Here is a 23,355-nt window from a genome sequence, read left to right as displayed (position 1 = left end):
AAATATGATTTTGGGTAATGCTGCGACTAAAATTTTAGGCATAAATTTACACTCGTTCATAACTGGCATAAATGCAGGGAACGCACATTCTTACGTAGAATGACATAGAATGTACAGCACAGAAACAGGCCATTCAGCCCAACAGGTCCATGCGGTGTTTATGCTCCACACGAGCCTCCTCCCTCCCTACTTCATCTAACCCTATCAGCATATCCTTCTATTCCTTTATCCCTCATGTGTTTATCTAGCTTCCCTTTAAATGCATCTATGCTAATTGCCTTACCGACTCCTTGTGGTAGCGAGTTCCACATTCTAACCACTCTCTGGGTAAAGAAGTTTCTCCTGAATTCTCTATTGGATTTATTAGTGACTATGTTATATTTATGGCCCCTAGTTCTGGTCTCTCCCACAACTGGAAACAGCTTCTCTATGTCTACTCTTTCAAACCCTTTCATAATCTTAAAGACCAGGTCACCTCTCAGTCTTCTCTTTTCCATAGAAAAGACCCTCAGCCTGTTCAGCCTTTCCTGATAGGTATATCCTCTCAGTTCTGGTATCATCCTAGTAAATCGTTTTGCACCTTCTTCAGTGCCTCCATATCCTTTTTATAATATGGAGACCAGAACTGTTCATAGTACTCCAAGTGTGGCCTAACCAAGATTCTATACAAGTTTAACATAACTTCTCTGCTTTTCAATTCTATCCCTCTAGAAATGAACCCAAGTGCTTGATTTACTTTTTTCTTGCCTTATTAACCTGCATCGTTACTTTTAGTGATTTGTATATCTATACTCCCTCTGCTCCTCTACCCCATTTAGACTCTTACTTTCCAAGCAGTATGTGGCCCCCTTATTCTTCCTACCAAATGTAATACCTCACACCTTTGTAATGTAATACCTCTCTGGGCTTTTGCATCGGGGCAGGGTTACGTTAATAAGCGGCAGAGGGTTTCGGTAGAGGTTTCACTGAATTGACGCAAAAGATCGAGGAAAAGCGGCGTAAAAAATGGATGTAAGTTATACGGCCATTTTTACGACATTGTTCCTTGATCTTTTGTGCTGAAAATCAGCATCACACCGTACTTACGATGTTGTTGCAGCACAAGTTTTCAGGAAATTTCAAATAAATTTGATAAACAAAATTACCAAATAAATTACTAATTGTGTTTTTATCTTAGGTCCACGAGCGAACAAACTGTTCTTAATGACGAACCTTCAACCCACAAATCATCAACCTCTTATATCAAAACAAGCAGGACCTACAGGTAGTGTGTGCCTCTAATAACAGTTAACTGGGGATCAGCTATATCTAGTTTTCCTTAATTTATGGTCCAAAAAGAACCAACCGACATGTGTTTTCAAGGATACTAAGCTGAAGCTTGACAAAAAGGGAAAAATCTGTATAGATGTTAGTTATAGTATAATTTGATGATGGCATACAGAGGGACCTACAGGTTGAGAGTCCCCCATCGATGCTTCTGCTCGTGCTCAAAAATGCATTAAAGCATGGAAGTTGACAATTATAACACAAAGGTAAATGCCTCAGATTTCTACCTCAAATATTTAAGAGTTATTGTGGAAATAGGTTGGTCTCCAGTTGACCACTTTCCTTGCAGGTGGCTCTAAGCTTGTTGAGAGTGTCTATTGAGTTTGTAAAATTGCACCCCAGTGCTATGGTAATGTGGAGAGGGGATGGGGTGGGGCAAATACAAGTTCTTAATTCTGTAGTTACATTATTATTTCAGTAGATTAATTAATCACAGTCAGGAGTTAATTTTACCTTTTGGGCTATGGTGTAAAATGGGCAATCTCGAATTAGCTGCCCATTATACGATCCGATTTTCTCTCCCATTGATTTCAATGGAAAGAAAAATCAGGTGGTTTATAATGGGCAGCTAATTTGATATCGCTCATTTTACACTTTTGCCCAAAGTTAAAATTACCCCTCAGTGTCTAGGTAAAGCCATTAACAATTCACTTGGACATTAACATAGTGCAGTTTCTTCAAGTTATAATGGATGTGTTCAGTGAGATATATACATACAGCTACAGTGAATGTATGTTCATGGATTGTTTGTCTGTTTCAGCTCTGATTCACCTACTGATAAAAGCCCAGTCACAGAAGACCATCTGTATAATTCTCGATCAACCTACAAGGAAAACAGGTATTTATATCAACCCCTCTCCTCTTTCTCTTTCTTTCTCTATGTGCCTTCTCCATTCTGGAGACTGGTGATCAATGTAGTCCATGCTTTCTGGTGGAACAATGGCTTCTACTGAGTCAGCAGATCGTATCTGGAGTGGCGAGTGGTGAAGACCTCATTCTCCCTGTGCTGGGGGGAAAAAGAAAAGTCCCACTTGTGTCCGATGACCCCTGCCATTTGGGCTTCTTGTAAAGACGTGATCAGGCTTATTTGCAATACCCCTCCATGGGGGAATAGTCTGATGAGACTCACTGTCTGAATACGCACACGTAGAATGGCCACTGAATTGCCAGTAAAACCCATAAAATGCTTTTGTTTCTTACAAGCTCAACCTCTGCTTTTTGCCTAAGACATTGGGATCCAATTAATATTTTATCAAATGTGAAATGTATGAATAAATGATGGGATTATTACTATAATGTTTCAAACTTCTGTTGATAAATCATTACTCTTTATTCAGTACTAATATCATGATCAACAGGTTGGTCTTTCTGAGGAAGTAAATATTACCATTCAGTGTTGCTGATGCAGTGGGAGCCTATAACAGGTACTCGGGTGCAGAGGCTTCTTAACGTTGGTTATAGTTTTGTCTCAGCTCCTGTTCAGAACACTTATGTGTACCAAGGAATGTGTGGTGCACACATCAATGATGCTAGGTCCATCCACATTTCTTAGTGTACTTGAAAGTCCAGTATGCCCTTTGTAGCGTGGTTTTGCTAATGTGAAAGTACATAGATAAGCAGTACTACAATTGACAGAAAAGCAATGAATGGTGGAAAGAAAGCAATGAATAGCAGTGATGAAATATAAACAAAAAAGATGAAAGGTTATTCCAAAGATGCAATGTTAATACTGTAACAATCTTATGGGACTGTGCTGGGGGAAGATGGGGTTGTACTTCCCTCACACCAGGGGACAGGGAGGGGGATATTGAGTATACAAGGCAAAATCTGGACAGGTCTGTGGAAAGAGAGAGATGGAAGGTGACACACAGTTGCAATTGCTGACTTGCATCATTATTACTGGTTATTATTAAATACACTCATTTCTATATACGTAACCATGTTTGAAGATTTGTCTGGAAGAAGTTGAAGATTATGTTATCCAATGCTTACTTGGGTCTTTGCAATAAGCAAATAAGTATTGGGGAGGTGAGATTGGACTTATATCGGGCAAAGGAAAAATGTGAAAAATAACAAGAGGAGTACTGAACAGTATATATTTTATTGAGATGCAATAAATTACAAATTGTGTTTTTATCCTAGCCCTCTGAGGGAGCAAGATTCTGATGATGACGAGTCTTCAGTCTACCAATCATCACGTAATTCTCTGAAAAAATCCAAAAGCCCCAGGTACTGTCTGCCTCTTGCACCACTTTATTGGGGATTCTCTACATCTTGAGCACTTAGCTACTTTAGAATCTGTGATGACTATCCTTAATTTCTGATCAAATACAAACATGTTAAAATGTATTTGCAAGGCCACAGAGCGGAAGCTTGACAGAGAGAATTGTCTGTACCGACAGGAGTTTGTAGCATAATTTGATGACTGTACGCAGGGGCATTTAGTTTCAAATTAAAAGTTCCATATTGATGCTTCCCATGATCTGAAATGTGCTTTTAACATAAATGTTAGTGTTGCTCTAAGTAATTTTTCCAACATATCGGCTCAGATTTTTCTGCAACGGCAAGGTTGGTGAGGCATGTAAGTTTTGCCGTCTAATGTGTTGATCTCGCCATCACTAACTTACACCAAACTGTCCTAGTTTTCTAATTAGAATACGCTGCAGCGAGCAGAGCGGCGAATCAGAAGTAATGGCCAATGTATTGATCTCGCTGCTAACGGTGCAATTTATCTTCGAACTCAACTGCAATGCTACAAAGAATGTTTTTTTTTCCAAAATTGATACAAAACGAGACCAAAGTACATAAAATAAGGGAATTTGTTGATCGAGCTGGTTTTAAAATGTATTGATGTTCTGCGGATATGATACAGCTCCTACCATGAAGCACTTGATGGTCTATGGTTTTGGGTGGAAGCCATTGCTTGGTTGGTGGCTCATTGGGCTCTCAAAAGCTCCTGAACTCTTCCAGCTCTATAGCACCAACAGCTGTTTATCTAAAACCTCACTCTTTATCTAGTTAACTATCGATGAAGTCCAGTGTTTGATTAGCAGATATATGTGCTGAAAATATCAGAAAATGAGAGATGTAAACTGGAGACATCTTTTTTAAATGTTGTCAGTGATAGTGAGTGTCTTTCCAGTTCCTTGTGGGGAAGAGTTAAGAAACAGATTTGATTTTTGATTTACTTAATATAATTTAATTTATATAGGGGCAAAGGAATTAAACTGTTCAATCTCTTATACAATTACGAATTTAATAATACAGTAATAGCAAACCAGAGTGGATAAAAAGGGAAAAAACTCATTTTTAAAATCTTGCCTACATTATTACTTGTTCTGTTATTAAGACACCAATAACTGAAATTGGTTGAGTGCCTGGGTTGAGTTTTTGACACTTTAGTGAATTGAACAAAAATTTTATAGATTCTTTTCATTAAAAATATTAGCCACTATCGAAGGATTTTTTTTTGGACGTCATAGGGGCCTGGCTTTAATATTAACCTGAGGCCTGAGCGGGGGAACAGTAGTGGCTTCCCCGCCAGCCCAAACCAGCCAGGAACTGGATTGAGGGTCAGAAGAGGCCCAGCTAAGTTTAGATTTTTAATTTTTTAAAGGTTTCCCTGTGAGCCAGGGGGACCAGGAGCTTCCATTGCCATGACTGCGATCACCCCTGATCACTTACCTGATTGCCGGCTCCCTCCACCTCGGCCCGATCTCCAGGCTCCCCTGAACCCTGATCTTCCTTCCGTACCCCCGACCCCCCCCCCCACCAGCCCTGACCTCTAAGCTCCCCAATAGAGATCCGACCTTCGTTCTGTCTTCCCAGAGGGATCCTCCCGCTACACTGGCCTCATGGTAATGAGGTCCTAGGCATAATATCTGGGGCTCCTTGGGCTTCTCTATTCTGGCGCGAGGGGCACCCAAATTTCTAGGCCACTGACTGTCTGCCTCTCTTGGAGGTGGAGGGGTTTAGGGAGAGAATTCCAAAGGATGGCGCCTAGGCGGCAGTAGTACAGCCACCAGTGGTGGGGTGAAGAGACGGGAGAATGGGCAAGAGGCCAGAGTCACAGGAATGGTGATTCATAGGGGCAGAATGGGTGCACAACGGGCCCCACAAGGCCCAATTTCACAGACCACTGTCCTGTGCCCCAAGGACCTCTGGGAAGATGTCCTATCTGAAATTGGATCAGACCATTTTTCAGCCTGGCCCACTCAGGATTCTTTAGCAGCCACCAACTAAAGGTAAGGTTTTGAGTATTTCCGTTTTTTTGAAAACCTTCCTATGGAGCCAGGAGCAGCAAGAGTGCTCCCCTTGTTCCACAGTTGAAGCAATTACCCGCCCCACCTGTTGCCCACTCCAACCCCCCCCTCCAGCCGCTGCTGGCAAGGCAAGCGACCTGACATTCGTGCTTCTCAAATTTCTGAGCTACCTGTGGAAGTACGACTAGCTCTGGCAGCTTGCGCATAAAATGTTAGTGAGACCCGAGGCCCAATTTTGGGCTGGCCTCGGGTCTCTTGGTTGGGATGGGTGCTGCCGGCACAGCGCCAAGTCTCAGCCCGAAAACGGGCCCAGAAATGATAGAATTATAAAGACATAATCACAAAATTAGTAATGGAATGTACTTCTTGTTTCTGCAGTTCACCTCTTTCAGAAGGCAAGGCTCCTGCAAAAGTGATAACTTTAACTACTGCCTTCACCAGTGCTGAACAGTAAGAAAAAAATCCTTATTTTGAATAATCTGAACAATTTTTCTCAGTTTTGAACCATAGAAGTTTTGTTTGACTTATTAATATGCTTGTTTAATGTTGCTGATCTACTTTTCCATTTTTAAAAAGAATATAATTTATGGTCCGGTGCATAGCAAGTCCCATCTGGCGAAAACGAGTAGTTAGAGTTCAACTTATGGAAGTGAATATTTTTATAGAATCATATAAATTTACGGCACAGAAGGAGGCCATTCGGCCCATCGTGTCTGTGCCGGCTGAAAAAGATATCCAGCCAATTGCCACTTTCTAGCTCTTGGTCCGTAGCTTTGTAGGTTCCGGCACTTCAAGTGCATAAACAAGTACTTTTTAAATGTGATGAGGGTTTCTGCCTCTACCACCCTTTCAGGCAGTAAGTTCCAGACCCCCACCACCCTCTGGGTGAAAAAAATTCTCCTCAGCTCCTCTCTAATCCTTCTACCAATCACTTTAAATCTATGTCCCCTGGTTATTGACCTCTCTGCTAAGGGAAATACGTCCTTGCTATCACTCTATCTAGGCCCCTCATAATCTTATATACCTCAATTAAATCTCCTCTCAGCCTCCTCTGTTTTAAAGAAAACAACCCCAGCCTATCCAATCTCTCCTCATAGCTAAAAATCTCCAGTCCTGGCAACATCCTAGTAAATCTCCACTGTACCCTCTCTAGTGTAACATCTTTCCTGTAATATGGTGACCAGAACTGTACGCAGTACTCTAGCTGTGGTCTAACTACTGTTTTATACTGTTCTACCATAACCTCCCTGCTCTTATATTCTATGCCTCAGCAAATAAAGGAAAGTATCCCATATACCTTATCTACCTGTCCTGCTATCTTCAGGAATCTGTGGACATGCACTCCAAGGTCCCTCTGTTCCTCGACACCTCTCAGTATCCTCCCATTTATTGTGTATTCCCTTGCCTTGTTTGCCTTCCCCAAATGTGTTATCTCACACTTCTCTGGATTGAATTCCATTTGCCACTTTTCTGCCCACCTGACCAGTCCATTGATATCTTCCTGCAGTCTACAGCTTTCCTCCTTATTATCATCCACACGGCCAATTTTTGTATCATCTGCAAACTTCTTATTTATGCCCCTTATATCTAAGTCTAAATCATTGATATATGCCACAAAAATTAAGGGACCTAGTACTGAGCCCTGCGGAACCTCACTGGAAACAGCCTTCCAGTCACAAAAACACCCGTCGACCATTATCCTTTCTTCATGCCACTGAGCTAATTTTGGATCCAACTTGCCACTTTCCCTTGGATCCCATGGGTTTTTACTTTCTTGACCAGTCTGCTGTGTGTGACCTTGCCAAGAGCCTTGCTAAAATCCATGTAGATTACATCAAACATGCTACCCTCATCGACCCCCCTTGTTACCTCTAAAAATTCAGTCAAGTTAGTCATGACAGTTCTTAGTCATGATAATCATGAGTATCTCAATAATTAATGATGATGCTTTTGAGTTTGTCTGTCCGTGATGTTGGCATTGGGAGAGGTAAGAAGCAACGACCTTAGGAGAGTATTGGAGGCAACCTTAGGGAGATTAGCAGCAACCTTTGAGTGTATGCTAGTGGAGCACGGACAGGACCAACTGTGAGGCAAAGTGTCACAGGGGACTACATTTCAGTCCAAACTGCTTTGACGGTTCATTAGATTATTCATGAAACAAAGTGCAAAATTCTAAGCAGTAGTTTATTTTGTTTTGAGATTAGTAGAATCGTGTGGTCCAATGAGTTAGCTCACAACGCTTTCACCTTAAGGACCTGGGTTTGAATCTAGCTCAGTCCAGCAAGGTAAAAGCATCTTCTATTGGCAACTCATTTCATTTTCTAAGTAAAATGAGTTTTGTGCAGTTTTCACCCAATTCCTAACATGAAACCACCTCTAATTTGGCACTAAATTGGTATTTTCATTCAGAATGGGCAGTGTGGGAAGGGGAAAAATTCACACTGGTGCAGCTCTTCTGAGGTTAGGATTAAGGCACATTGTGGGAGTAGAGCAGAGGGAACTTTATCCTGTATTTGACCTGCGAGTTGCTTGATACTGACACTTTTGTGGCTAAAGTGAAGTACTGAAGGCAATCATACTAATGTAGTATACCCTAGTATTGACAACACTGGCCTCTTGAGTACACAAACCATCCACAAATGTAGCCTAAATTCATCAATCAGGGAATAGCCTTTTTCCACCAATAAGGTTTTTCAGTTTTCCAATCTGCTGGGCCTGCTACATTCAAAATGGTAACTGAACAGTGGAGGAAATATATTTTAAGCATACAAGGGCGAAAATCAAAAATGCTGTTTAGCAAACTGAATAAGCAGTGTTCACAGACAGGATATGTCCTGCAAGGCCATTGTTTGAACATTCTAGGCCCAAAATTCCTCAAGTTCAACCCGGAATTGCAGCAGGGCATGGCCCAGCATTGAACCTGTCTGAAATCTCAGGGATGGGGTCACTTACATAAAGGGGATGGGCGTCCGTGCCACTTCTACGTGCCACTTACAATGATTCTTGGCCTTCCAACCCATGGCAAGGCCAGGAATATTGAGCGGCACTGGGTGTCCCACTTACATCTTGCTGCCTGTATTTTACATTGGCCATAGGAAAAGCAGAAGTGGTGGGATTTCTGGTGAGGGGAACATCATCCCATCGATTCTTCGTCTTTCAATGACGTCACGATGGAAGGGGGCAGATGCAAAAAGTTTCTGTCCCTTTCGTCGTAATTTTGGATTGCGGGCAGAAGGAAATGGGAGTGTCCCACCCTGAATTATGGCCCCCCGGCCCAACATATACCCCGGTACTGCCCTCCCAGATCCAGGAATTTTGGGGGATCCAAACTCATAGAATCATAGAAATTTACGGCACAGAGGGAGGCCATTCGACCTATCGTGTCTCTGCCGGCTGAAAAAGAGCTCTCCAGCCTAATCCCACTTTCCAGTTCTTGGTCCGTAGCCTTGTAGGTTACGGCACCTTAAGTGCACATCCAAGTACCCTTTAAATGCGATGAGGGTTTCTGCCTCTATCATCCTGCCAGGCAGTGAGTTGCAGACCCCCACCACCCACCCTGGGTGAAAAAAATTCTCCTCAACTCCCCTCTTATTCTTCTACCATCACTTTAAATCTATGCCCCCTGGTTATTGACCTCTCTTCCAGGGGAAATAGGTCCTTCCTATCCACTCTAACTTTATACTATTTGTATTTATTTAGATAATGTCTAGAATAAGAATTTTAATCATATGGAATTATTTTTAATTTTAAAAAACATTGAGCGAATAAAAAGATGTTGCAAGCTCTGATCAATGTTCAACACTATAAATTATTACTGGTGTAAAAAGGTGATACAAATTGCATCAGTCTGGATTTTCTCTTATTATTCTATGATTAAGTCTGGCCCCTTTTTCTGGATTTTTTTCATTCTCTTTTCTTTGTTTGCCTGAAATGATGCCGGCAACCGACAGGGTTGGCACATGATCTGTGCCCAGGCTGCCCTCTGATCCATTAGGAGAAGCCAGAGACTGCCCAAGCACGATTGCCCCCTATGATTTTCCTTTTCTTTTGTTGGCAAATGCCCACATTCTCTGCTTGGCACTTCCTTCCAGCTCAGATAGGGAACTGTGTGAAGTAAGATTCAAATCTGTACCCATTCCATGGCAATGGCAAACGTGTGGTGCCCATCTGTTTGGATTTTATTTTCAACAAGATTTTACAAAAGATGTTTTAGTTTGTTCCTTTATCCCCCCTACTATATTTTTAAACATAACACCACACCGGTCAGAAAACGTGATCAGAAAAAGATAAAGTTATTATTTTATTCCTTTTTCTCTTCCTCTACTTTTCTCTCCTAATTCCTCGTCTCCTGTAGCAGGTGGCTCATGTTGAGTGCAATGACGATCTTCCAGTATCTTGCCATTAATTTTGAATAAATGTGTAATATCAGCATTTAATTGTACTCATATTAAACTCTGGTGTTTGGTTTGCAGGCCATCCAAGGATAAAAATGTATGCAGCCAATGCTACAAACCCATTAGCAAGGGTGCAAGAATGATCTTGGAAGATTTGAACATTAACTGCCATGCATCATGCTTTAAGGTATAAAATAGCATTGTACAGTAATAAAACTGCATATTATAGATTTGTGTAAGGTAATAGCTAACCCTTACAAACAAATAATATCATTTGTACTTTAACACTTGCTAGGTCATTTGCTACGCAGTACACAGCAGTATGGTTAGATGTTTCCACCTTTTTCCTATCACACTGCGGGGAAGCAAGAGATGTCAACTCAGCACCGATCCCTCCCTCAATAACTTGGCCAACATCAAGAAATCACCATGTGTGAACTCACAGGCCCAAGTGTACACCCTAACACTGTGGGTAATTTTGACTTTGGCTGATAGTGTAAAGCGGGTGATATCAATTCAGCCATCCGATATACGTCGCTCCCGATTTAATGAAAAGAGTCTATATAGAAGGGTCACGAGTCAAGCATACGTCCATCATACTTCATACATTAAACTTCAGACACCAGGCTTTAGAAAAGTATCCAAAAACAGAGAAAGAGCCAATTACTTGCTGATAGTTTTTCTAACCTTGATAATCTAGTTACTTCCTAATAACAAGAATTGGGGATTTACAATCAGCTGCCAATCTACAGAAACTCCCCCCAACAATTAGCCACTATATTACCTCAGGTTATGCCCATTTAGACCACTTTCCCCCCTTCCCTAGGGAGTACTTGAGTAATGGCCCTAAAGGGACAGGTTAAACACAATTCCATCTTTGCAACTAAATATCACAATGATACTTCAGACCTCCCACTACCTGTGAGTGATGTGATGGGAGATTAGTTAGTTCCAGTCTGTGCCTCACACAAGAAGAAATATGGTAATATTTAATTTGTTTATTTAGCTGAACGTAAAGGGGTTTACCACAGATCGGTAGATCCCCACAGAATAATTATAATTATATTTTGTTTTTCTGCAGTGTCAAATTTGCCACTCATCTCTTGAAAACCTGAATGCTGGAGACAACTTCTGGGTTCACCATCGTACCGTACACTGTGAACCGTGCTATGATAAAGTAAAAGGTATGGGGCAGAATTAATTATAGTTAATTAAAATATTAATTCATGTACTTTTCATAGTTGAAATTTCAGTGAAAACTCCAGCAGTTGTGGGACAATCTTCAGAAGCTCGGTTCTATCCCAAATCACGAGACTACATAGAAAGAAGAAATAACTTATATTTAAATAGCGCCTTTCATGACCTTTACAGCCAGTGTAGTACTTTTGAAGTGTAGTCACTGATTGCAATGTAGGGAACACGGCAACCAATTTGCGTACAGCAAGCTCCCACAAGCAGCAATGAGATGATGACCAGATAAACTGTTTTAGTGATGTTGGTTGAGGGATAAACATTGGCCAGGACACTGGGGAGAACACCCTTGCTCTTCTTCAAAATAGTGCCATGGGATCTTTTTGCCCACTTGAGAGGGCAGATGGGGCCTCAGTTTAACGTCTGATCTGAAAGACGGCACCTCTGCAGTACAGTACTCCCTCAGCACTGTAGCTGCCATTATTGACTGATTGCTGCGAAGACCGACATGTCGGGCGACCAATGGCGGGAGCACGGGGGCGGGGTGGTTGGAGGCAGGAGGTCATGTGATGAAACCTCCCAGAAACACATCCAACCAGAGTGGACAACCCTAGATGTCATTAAGGTTGTCACCTTTTCCCAAGTCCAAAAGTGGATGACGCCAGGAGTGGGACATTGGCTTGAGATCCGAGGGCTGGATTTAACTTTCGGTGGGGACGGAAAACTGGCAGTAGCAGATTGGCCGCTTATTATACGCTCTGCCTGATATACCGTTCCATTGACTTCAATTGGGCAGTTGATCCGTAGCGGTCTGCATTCCACCACTGCTGAACTTAAAATTGGCCGCTTGATGTTTGCTTTGCTGCTAGTAAAAATTCTTTGAAATCCTTAACATTAATAAGTAAAATACAGACATGGAGGGAAAAAAGTCATGTTAATTTTTAACAACATATCTTTGCATGTCTGGTTCGTAGTTTTGAAATTTCTGGAAAACTCACTCAAAACAGGACTGGATAGTTCATAACTGGGCAAGTGGCAGCCCTGGATACAGTTACATACATAGCATAAATATACAATGGCCAAACATCCATACCTTTTTTAAAAAGCAAATTAAATCAGCATCCTACGTGCGGCTCCTGTTGTGTGGATACAAAAGCCCACTGATCTTTTCTGTAGGAACTGTTAAAAATTGTTTGCAGTATCGCCCGTTCTATATTGATGTTATTTGCATCAATTCCATTGTCCTAAATTGAAAAGGAAAAGCTGGGGAAATTCAGCACTGTCACGTTCAGGCTGGCCTACGCCAAATTTCAGAGCAAATGTGTTAGTTCTCTTGGTAAAAAAAAATTACAACTGCTTTCAAATTTACAATTTGCTTCAGGACTTGGGCCAAAAGTGAGCCTGCATTGTCACATAGAACATTTCTCTAGTGCCAAGCTGAAATTCTGTGCCATGTGATTATATTGCTGACTGCTGCATGCAGAAAACCAGAAAATGCAGTTGCTGCACATAACAAAAGGCTGTCTATTGGTCCAGTGTTATGATACCTTTGTAGAATAATTTAATAACAGGTCACAAAGTTCACAGAATATATCTATACCAAAGGTTACTCTTTCAATGTGTTTTTTTTACACACTTTGTCTTATTGAAACCAAGACTCATTTCATTGTCTCCTATTCCAACTCACTGGGGTTGATCTTGACTGTGCGATAGTGTAAAATTGGTGATAGCGAATCTGCAGCCATCTGCAATGGAAATTTTATTTCCATTGATTCGCTTTCACCAATTTTACACTATTGTGCTAAGTTAAGATCAACCCATTCTTTCTCAGCCCTCAAAATTGTGGAACTCTTTACCACTCTGTCTTTCCTTCCTCCTACAATCTTCAAGCTTTTAAAATCCAAGTGTGGTGTCACTTAACCAGTGATTTGCCCCATCTTCTCTTCCATGCTTCACCTTGGTCATTTCCTGTATTATGGACCTAAACCCTATATGAGGATTTCTTTTTTTAATATAAAAAACAAGATTCAGACTACTTGTGTGAAAGTGATATTTTTATCTTACGGACACTAAAAGGTTATAAAATGTGTATGTTAATCTCTTAATGCGAAATGTGTTTATATTTCATTTGCAAAATAGAAATGTATTAATTGAGTAATGCGTAAAGGAGTATTTCGATGGTTTAAATCTGAAGAACATTTCTACTTTTTTTGCAGCACAATGGGCGTACTAAATTGACTCTCAAACAAGAGTACCAGCTGAACAAAGATCTCTGTACGGTTTGCGATTTACTGGGATGGGACATATTTACACTGCTTTATGAATTTTAGAAGATATATCTTATACAAATTATAATTCCTTTCTCTAATTGTAATTTTAAAATAAAGGAATAGTATTTCGTAATTACTCCTTATATAATGTATTGTGGGGGCAAATCGCTAAAAAAGGACTTGCATCATGTGAAAATGAAGTCACTGCTTAAGGAACTTCCATGAAATAGCTTCCTTATTTCATCAATGTATATTTTAAGAGGCATAATAAGATCCAATGTGGTTTATTTCTAAAAACAAGGTTCACCAGCCTATGTTATTGCAAATGGAAAGCTGTTCTTTTTTTTAAGCATTGTGTTCTACCAATATCTAGAAAATAGCCTGTGTTCCCCAAATTATAAAAGAACTACAGGTTGGATAAATAAAATGACACTTATTAATAGAACTGAAATCTTCCATCTGTTATGTGTAATGCAAACATATATTTTCAGTTTTCCAAGGCACAATTACAGGACTTGAAAATAAGAGCAGATGCAATACATTAAAGGGGCAATGTCAGTGTATTAGTGAGGTCTCAGGCCAGCTCAGTTCTTGAAGCAGCATCTCTAACAACAGAGATGGGCACTACGGCTAATTTGGCAATCTGTTTACCATATTTTTTAAATTTTAAAAAGTGAGATAAAAATGGTATTGCTGGACAAAATTTGCTATACAGTAACATCAGTGCATTGATGATTGTGTCATACACCCTCCTAATTACTATGGCAACACTGCTTCTTTAAGAGGCTGGCACTGTTATGAATTAAATATTATGACATTTCTGTATTTTAACTATTAGCTTTCAGGCAAACTAAAGATGTGTGAAACTCTTCGAGCAATTTGAAAAAAAAGCTGAATTTCTTTAAAAGCAAGGGGCAGGAATTCAAATGCAACACCTAAGCGAATGCCACCTCTTCTTTTTTTATATATATTTCATTGGAAGTAATTTCTTTGCTAAATTGTAATTTTAGGTAGGTTTATGTTTCTATATGGTAAAGGAAATCTGTATATGACAGTAGTATTTTATTTCAATTATTATGGATATCTATGTGACAAGCAAGGGGCCAGATTTTCCTATTGGTGAGCAGTAATGTTTTACAGCTGATTATACTGACAGAAAACCTTTCTCCTCACAGCACTGACGAGATCATTCAAACATGCTCACAAAAATGTTTGTCCAGTGGGCAGTGCAAGTTATGGTGACGTTTTCACCATGTAATTTGTACAGATCATTCAGTTTGCAGAGAGGAGTAATCAGGCATTTTCCAAGACAACTCAGTTGCTGGGTAGCAGCCATGAAAGTGATTGAAGTTAAAATCAGCTTCTGTTTATCCCTATCCCTGCTCATGGTAGCAACAACACCCCCAGAAAAATCATAGTTCTGCTGCTAGTAACACATCTGAATGCTGCCGGCAGGAAAATCCAGCCCACTCTGTTTTAACATTTTTAAAGATAGTTTAGATTTTGATGTACAAAAATATGGTTTAAATTAGTTTGAATTTAAAAAGAAAATTATAGTCAGGTAGATCAGTGATAATCGTGTCTTCAGAATTCTTGAATATCATGTATATGTTTCATCATCTGTAACAGTGCTAACTTTTTATATCCACTAGACCCGTGATGCTCAGTTGTCATTTATCAATTTACTAGCAATGTTGGTTTCAAACTTGCATCACAAGAAATATACAGTGAAATTGAGGACACAAAACCTTTGAAAACTAAACTTGCTGTAAATTCTCAGCATCTCTAGTAATTGACAATAAGTCTAGATTTTAAAAAAAAACCTGTGCTGAGAATAGGAGCATTTGGGGATCAATACTCTGATGGATCTAACAGTCGTTTATCAGAAGCAATCAACAATCTGAGCTCCCATATGAAATTTTGCATGTGTGGATTATGTTAAGTGAAAACGTGTGCTTTGTATTACTGCATGAATATACAGCAAGAAAATATGTTGGTACAAAGGTATTTTGTTAACAAACTGTAATATTGCATTAATAAAAAACTGTCCAAATTGATAAACACTGTTGTTCTTAATTATGTGTGTGTTCCATTAGTTATTTGGAAATCACTGCTTTTGATTTTCTTTTAATTGAAACTTTTACATTTTATTTGACATTGATATCCTTTTAATATCTTACAGTGATACATACACAAAATGATATCAAATCAGTGTTCAATTTTATGGTTAGCCTAGTTTGCACAACTTTTTCTTCCTTCTCCCCCTCTTTTTCATCCATCATCCAGTATTTTGTCATTTTAGCAAATGTTTCAGTGGTATCCATGTCTATCCAATACCCCAAAAAGCATTGGTTTCAATTTAATGGGAATTTGCCCACATTTCCAATAGGTGGGTGAGAGTACTTGTAAAATTAGCCCCATATCTTGGCCTTCTCCATTGGGGCAATGGAAATCTTGTTGCTTTTAATTCTGAAGAGACACAGTTCCTTCATGTCTCTTGTAAATCTAACCAGCACATACCATCTCTTAACAACGATAGCTCCATCCTCAGTTATTCTTCATCAATCGACATTCTTGTCCTCACTGTGGTAGTGAAATTCCTTTTTTCCATAACTTGACTGGAAAATGTTTGGTAAAATTATCAACCCTGACCTCAAGTAGCACTCCCACATCTCTTCTATTGTGAACGCTGCCTCTAAGAATTACAGTTATTTCTTTTGTGCCAAACATTTTTTATGCTTCAATAACTCATAGCTCTTAAGCCCAAGCCTACAAAAGACTTGCTTATTGTTCCCATATCCAGGGAGGATCTGCTAGTAACTCTTCTGTGCTGCTAGACAGAATGCCAGAATGGGCTTACTGTTTAATAAGCAATCCCTGTCAGCTCCAGCCTCCACCCTCTCCACCACAACCTTTCTTGTCTTTCACTGTTTTACTATTACCAATGTTCCTCTGAACTCGCCTCACTTATTCCTTTTGAGCTCCAAATATACCACCAAATGTTTTCCCTCCACCCCGCATCCTCACTTTGTTGAAATCAAGAGTTATTATACAGTCTTCCGTTACAACTCATTCTTTTCCCAGAGCTCAAAACTGTGGAACTACTTACCTCTCACAGTCTTCCTTCTACAATTTTCCATGTTTCTAAGACCCAAATTTGGCATCACCTAATCTATACTATCTGATTTACTTCATCTTTTATTTTGCTCTTTTCGGCCTTGGTGGTATTCTATATAATGGGTCTTGATCGCTCATCTTAGATTTTCAACGAAATGAACAAAATCAAAAATCTTAGACAAATGTATTTAACCATGTTTCTTGCTTTTTATATACATTTTGTGCTGATCAAGGTGAGAGTTGGAAGTGCTGGGAAATGCAATAATTTCCATTCCAGGCACCAAGGGCTGTGAAAGAACAACCAAATGCAACATTAAGAACCTTGGATTTTGTCCCAACCAAGAACAGCACTCCTACACTTTTCTATTTCCTACACCAGCCATCCTGAGGCCTTTTTGAGTAAGATTGCCAATCTTTGCTAACTTAGGGCTCACTTTATGTCATTAGCCTAAGTACACTAGGAACTGGATTAAGACTGCCAAACTCAATTCATCAGAATCCAAGGAATGGTTGTAGAAATTGAAGTATACATACACAGCCGTGTGTGTGTGTGTGTGTGTTGAAACATATTGAAGTATATACACAGATGGATGGGTGTTCAAACATATTCGAGTAGACATACGCAGGTGTGTGTGTTGAAACATATTGAAAGGAATCTTACAACACCAGGTTATAGTCCAACAAATTTATTTTAAAATCACAAGCTTTCGGAGATTATCTCCTTCGTCAGATGATTGAATGAAAAGGTTCTCAAATCGCATATCTTATACGATGTTGGGACAGCATCACACCAATCAAAAGGTGTCGTTGTTATTCAAACAGGCCAGTCACGGAGAACAGAACGTCCCAGTACACTCGATATACATTGTGTCTTTTACACAGGCAGGCAGAAAGAAACTTAAAATGGCAGAGAGAGAGAGAGAGAGAGAATTTTAAAAAACATATAAATTTTTTCCCCCTTTTTGCTGGTGGGGTTACGTGTAGCGTGACATGAACCCAAGATCCCGGTTGAGGCCGTCCTCATGGGTGCGGAACTTGGCTATCAACTTCTGCTCGACGATTTTGCGTTGTCGTGTGTCTCGAAGGCCGCCTTGGAGAACGCTTACCCGAAGATCGGTGGCTGAATGTCCTTGACTGCTAAAGTGTTCCCTGACTGGGAGGGAACCCTCCTGTTTGGCGATTGTTGCGCGGTGTCCGTTCATCCGTTGTCGCAGCGTCTGCATGGTCTCGCCAATGTACCATGCTCCGGGGCATCCTTTCCTGCAACGTATGAGGTAAACAACGTTGGCCGAGTCACAGGAGTATGAACCATGTACCTGGTGGGTGGTGTCCTCTCGTGTGATGGTGGTATCCGTGTCGATGATCTGGCATGTCTTGCAGAGGTTGCCGTGGCAGGGTTGTGTGGTGTCGTGGACGCTGTTCTCATGAAAACTGGGTAACTTGCTGCGAACGATGGTCTGTAACTTGCTGCGAACGATGGCGTGGGGATGGCCTTAGCGAGGTGTCATCGATGACGACGAACACCTCGCTAAGGCCATCCCCACGCCTCCACTGCTCGCCTTTAAACAGCCACCCAACCTCAAACAGACCATCGTTCGCAGCAAGTTACCCAGTTTTCATGAGAACAGCGTCCACGACACCACACAACCCTGCCACGGCAACCTCTGCAAGACATGCCAGATCATCGACACGGATACCACCATCACACAAGAGGACACCACCCACCAGGTACATGGTTCATACTCCTGTGACTCGGCCAATGTTGTTTACCTCATACGTTGCAGGAAAGGATGCCCCGGAGCATGGTACATTGGCGAGACCATGCAGACGCTGCGACAACGGATGAACGGACACCGCGCAACAATCGCCAAACAGGAGGGTTCCCTCCCAGTCGGGGAACACTTTAGCAGTCAAGGACATTCAGCCACCGATCTTCGGGTAAGCGTTCTCCAAGGCGGCCTTCGAGACACACGACAACGCAAAATCGTCGAGCAGAAGTTGATAGCCAAGTTCCGCACCCATGAGGACGGCCTCAACCGGGATCTTGGGTTCATGTCACGCTACACGTAACCCCACCAGCAAAAAGGGGGAAAAAATTTATATGTTTTTTAAAATTCTCTCTCTCTCTCTGCCATTTTAAGTTTCTTTCTGCCTGCCTGTGTAAAAGACACAATGTATATCGAGTGTACTGGGACGTTCTGTTCTCCGTGACTGGCCTGTTTGAATAACAACGACACCTTTTGATTGGTGTGATGCTGTCCCAACATCGTATAAGATATGCGATTTGAGAACCTTTTCATTCAATCATCTGACGAAGGAGATAATCTCCGAAAGCTTGTGATTTTAAAATAAATTTGTTGGACTATAACCTGGTGTTGTAAGATTCCTTACATTTGTCCACCCCAGTCCATCACCGGCATCTCCACATCATGGAAACATATTGAAGTATACATAGACAGTGTGTGTGTTGAAACATTGAAGTATATAGACAGGTGTGTGTGTTGAAACATATTGAAGTATACATAGACAGGTGTGTGTGTTGAAACATATTGAAGTATACATAGACAGGTGTGTGTGTTGAAACATTGAAGTATATAGACAGGTGTGTGTGTTGAAACATTGAAGTATACATAGACAGGTGTGTGTGTTGAAACATATTGAAGTATACATAGACAGGTGTGTGTGTTGAAACATTGAAGTATATAGACAGGTGTGTGTGTTGAAACATTGAAGTATACATAGACAGGTGTGTGTGTTGAAACATATTGAAGTATACATAGACAGGTGTGTGTGTTGAAACATTGAAGTATACATAGACAGGTGTGTGTGTTGAAACATATTGAAGTATACATAGGCAGGTGTTTGTGTTGAAACATTGAAGTATATAGACAGATGTGTGTTGAAACAAATTGAAGTATATAGACAGATGTGTGTTGAAACAAATTGAAGTATACATGGACAGGTGCGTGTTGAAACATATTCAAGCATACAGATACAGGTTTGCAGCGATAAAATTATAACAGATAAAAAATATTTTTTAAAAAAACAAACAAAGTTCAGATGAAAGAATGGTGCTGCAATAACCATATGGTTGCCGCACACGGAGGAGGGGGGACTGTGTTTACAAACGGGCGAGCTGTAGCACTCTTGCAAGACGACGTAGCTCCTTTGATGTGGGCGGCGCTTTGCCAGGACGCTAACACCTCCCTTTGAATAAAAGGTTTCACATCATGATAAAAAAAAAAGGGGGTTTCACATACAACAAAAACACACATATATATATATACACACACTAACTGCTGACATTTGATTGAGAGGGTTGGCACATATTATAATGTAGAGGAGGAGGGTTTTGCGGTCCAAGTGTTGGGCTCGTCGCAGTGTACGCCAGCTCTTTGTTGTGAGAGAAAGGGGGCACAGCCCGAGAGGAGCAGGAGGAAACTCGGCGGCAGAAGAAGAAGCAGCAGCCGCTACCGCTCATCCCACCGAGGCAAAAAGCAAGGCTAGAAGCCTTTCGCAGGTGGCATCGTTGGAGCCATGGAAGCGCCGCTGTTAAAGATGATGGGGGCGGCGGGGGGGGATGTGAGCTCGAAGGTGAGCGCCGAGCTGGAGGTGAAGAAGCTGCAGGAATTGGTGAGGAAACTCGAGTGGCAGAACGAGCAATTGAAGAGCCGGGCGAGCGCTGCTGCCGCCGCCGCCGCCGCTGCTGCTGCTGCTGCTCCTCCTCCTCACCCGGTCTACATGGGCGGTAATCCTTCGCACCAGCCGCCCGCTACGGCTCTCCTCTACCCGGCTTCCAGCCCGGGTTACTGCCCGCCCCCCGCCGGCTACTGCTCGCCTCCCCAGGGCTCGGCTTACTGTCACCCCAACCCGAATAGCAGCTACCTGCCGCCCGGTCCCGGCGGCTACTGCCCGGCCAGCCCCGAGTACTGGGACCGCAGCAGGGCGCCCCACGGCAGCAGGCAGCCGGCAGACAGCGAGGCGGCTCCCCGGGCGTTCAGCGGCTCGGCCAGACTGCTCCTGGAGGAGGTCGACATCCTGGACTTGGACAACGGCCGCTGCAGCGGAGACGACGACAGCTGGTATTGTTTTCCATCCTTATCTTACTGCCTTTGTCACCCGATAGAAAATAGCCATTTTAACAGTTATTGATAGGCACCCTCAACGTATTCCCTCCTCCCCTCTTCTTCTCACCCCCATCCCTCCTCCCCTCTTCTTTTCACCTCCCCCATCCCTCCTCCCCTCTTCTTCTTTTCACCCCCCCATCCCTCTTCTTTTCACCCCCCCATCCCTCTTCTTTTCACCCCCCCATCCCTCCTCCCCTCTTCTTCTTTTCACCCCCCCATCCCTCCTCCCCTCTTCTTCTTTTCACCCCCCCCATCCCTCCTCCCCTCTTCTTCTTTTCACCCCCCCCCCATCCCTCCTCCCCTCTTCTTTTCACCCCCCCCCCCCATCCCTCCTCCCCTCTTCTTTTCACCCCCCCCATCCCTCCTCCCCTCTTCTTCTTTTCACCCCCCCATCCCTCCTCCCCTCTTCTTCTTTTCACCCCACCCATCCCTCCTCCCCTCTTCTTCTTTTCACCCCCCCCATCCCTCTTCTTCTTTTCACCCCCCCCATCCCTCCTCCCCTCTTCTTCTTTTCACCCCCCCATCCCTCCTCCCCTCTTCTTCTTTTCACCCCCCCATCCCTCCTCCCCTCTTCTTCTTTTCACCCCCCCCATCCCTCCTCCCCTCTTCTTCTTTTCACCCCTCCTCCCCTCTTCTTCTTTTCACCCCTCCTCCCCTCTTCTTCTTTTCACCCCCCCCCCCCATCCCTCCTCACACTCAGTACTTCATCACTTCCACCATTTGCCAGTAAGATGTCATTTCTACCTTGTTGTATTGCCAAAGATTTCTCCTTGTATTTGTGTCACTGGGCCACATAGTGTGTGATCCTACCTGTTTCATTCTTTAGCTTTTTTGTCTGAATGATACTCATGTTTTATGGCATCTGCCAATTGACATATGATGCTGTTTTTAAAAAAAAAGTTTCATCCTGTCCTGGGTCTAGGTTGACTGGTCACTGAAAGATCGAAGGTGCATTTTTCTGGACCTTTAGCATCGTGCCATTTGATGGAGTCTTTTGATTGATAAGGTCAATGGCCATAGTGAAATTAGATTATTATTTACCAGGTTACCCTCCTCATTAAAAATTAAAATGCAGTTTTACAACCATTGTGCGTTGGAAGAGGTTTGCTGTTCATCACATTTTGAAGCGATATTTTAACAGTCCTTGGGGTTTACAAGCCTATAGTGACTGACTTTATGCTTGGACAGGGAATGCTAACAACAGCAGAAAATGTGAATGCAAGGATCCTTTAATTAACTCCAGGTCCCCAGTTCCAGCACTGAAATTGCCTGATCATGCACAATAACCAGTGAATTATAGTAAACAATTTGTACGTTTTGTACTGTTTTGTTTTGTTGAAGGATGTGTTTTAGGCCTTTTTTAATTAACCAATAGGGGTGACACTAAGTTGCCCCAGTGTCACCAAACAGGAACATAAAATCATTGTGGCAAATGCCCTTGGGCACCACTAATATAATAAATAAACAAAAAGTCAAATTAAACAATATGCTAATAAAGCAATAGCAAAAAAAAATCAATTAAATTATAATATTATTGGCATCTAAAATACAGTCTATTTCCTGAGGTGCCCATTGGTCGCGAAACTTTTTAATGTATCATTACAATGTTACTTTTCAATTTCAAGTGGATCCTCTACCTAATACACTGTGAGGCAAGTTTAAAAATTGCTTTGTGAATATTTGCTAGAAACCAGTTATAATGAAGGTACTTGGTACATGCATAAAAAATTGTGGAGCTAGCAAACCCAAGCTATACTGCTGACTCTACATCATTCTCTGAGCAGGGGAAAAAGAACTCTAACTGCTCACTAACATCCAAATGCTGGTTAAATTTTATTCTTAACAAATTGTTGGTGGGACAACCAAACTGTTGCTAAGATTAAAATTCATGGTTAACAACTTTTAAGAACATAAGAAATAGGAGCAGGAGTAGGCCGTCCGGCCCCTTGAGCCTGCTTCTCCATTCAACAAGATCATGGCTGATCTTTAACCTCAACGCCATTTTCCTGCACTATCTCCATATCCCTTGATGCCTTTAATATCAAGAAATCTATCGATCTCTGTTTTGAATGTACTCAATGACTGAGCCTCCACAGCCCTCTGGTATAGAGATTTCCAAAGATTCACCACCCTCTAAGTGAAGAAATTTCTCCTCGTCTCAGTCCTAAATGACCTATCCCTTATTCTTTTTTTTATTCATTCATGGGATGTGGGCATCGCTGGCAAGGCCAGCATTTATTGCCCATCCCTAATTGCCCTTGAGAAGGTGCTGGTGAGCTGTCTTCTTGAATCGCTGCAGTCTGTGTGGTGAAGGTTCTCCCACAGTGCTGTTAGGTAGGGAGTTCCAGGATTTTGACCCAGTGACGATGAAGGAATGGCGATATATTTCCATGATGTGGAGATGCCGGTGATGGACAAATGTAAGGAATCTTACAACACCAGGTTATAGTCCAACAGTTTTATTTGAAAATCACAAGCTTTCGGAGGCTTTCTCCTTCGTCAGGTGAGTGTGGGATTCCATGAAGGTTACCGCATATATAGTCCAAGAACAATGCCTGGTGATTACAGATAATCTTTCCAACTGCCCGTTGTCAAGGCAATCAAAGTGTTCAGGCAGAGAGACATTACATACAGGCCTACTGAATATACAAACGGTCAGAACCCAAAG

At 41.8% G+C, this 23,355-nt stretch overlaps 2 protein-coding genes across 6 annotated transcripts in view; both read left to right on the top strand.

Moving 5' to 3' along the window:
- Positions 1-15,504, top strand: part of scel (sciellin) — an 88,027-nt gene extending 72,523 nt beyond the window's left edge. For all 5 annotated transcript variants that reach the window (XM_067986505.1, XM_067986506.1, XM_067986507.1 and 2 more), the window contains 7 exons: positions 1,178-1,264; positions 2,087-2,164; positions 3,469-3,555; positions 5,967-6,038; positions 10,061-10,169; positions 11,064-11,166; positions 13,390-15,504. In XM_067986505.1, coding sequence (XP_067842606.1) covers positions 1,178-1,264; positions 2,087-2,164; positions 3,469-3,555; positions 5,967-6,038; positions 10,061-10,169; positions 11,064-11,166; positions 13,390-13,406 — 553 coding nt within the window. In that variant the 3' untranslated portion in view covers positions 13,407-15,504. The remainder of the gene's footprint in view (positions 1-1,177; positions 1,265-2,086; positions 2,165-3,468; positions 3,556-5,966; positions 6,039-10,060; positions 10,170-11,063; positions 11,167-13,389) is intronic.
- Positions 15,505-19,870: 4,366 nt separating this feature from the next.
- The window catches only part of slain1a (SLAIN motif family, member 1a), a 78,453-nt gene continuing 74,968 nt past the window's right edge, over positions 19,871-23,355 (top strand). Inside the window, exon 1 of the mRNA XM_067985490.1 lies at positions 19,871-20,642. Coding sequence (XP_067841591.1) covers positions 20,098-20,642 — 545 coding nt within the window. The 5' untranslated portion in view covers positions 19,871-20,097. The remainder of the gene's footprint in view (positions 20,643-23,355) is intronic.

Source organism: Heptranchias perlo, chromosome 6 (assembly GCF_035084215.1).
Source record: "Heptranchias perlo isolate sHepPer1 chromosome 6, sHepPer1.hap1, whole genome shotgun sequence".
Lineage (NCBI taxonomy): Eukaryota > Metazoa > Chordata > Chondrichthyes > Hexanchiformes > Hexanchidae > Heptranchias > Heptranchias perlo.
The sequence above is the reverse complement of the archived record's forward strand: the minus strand, read 5'-3'. Positions and strand labels throughout refer to the sequence as shown.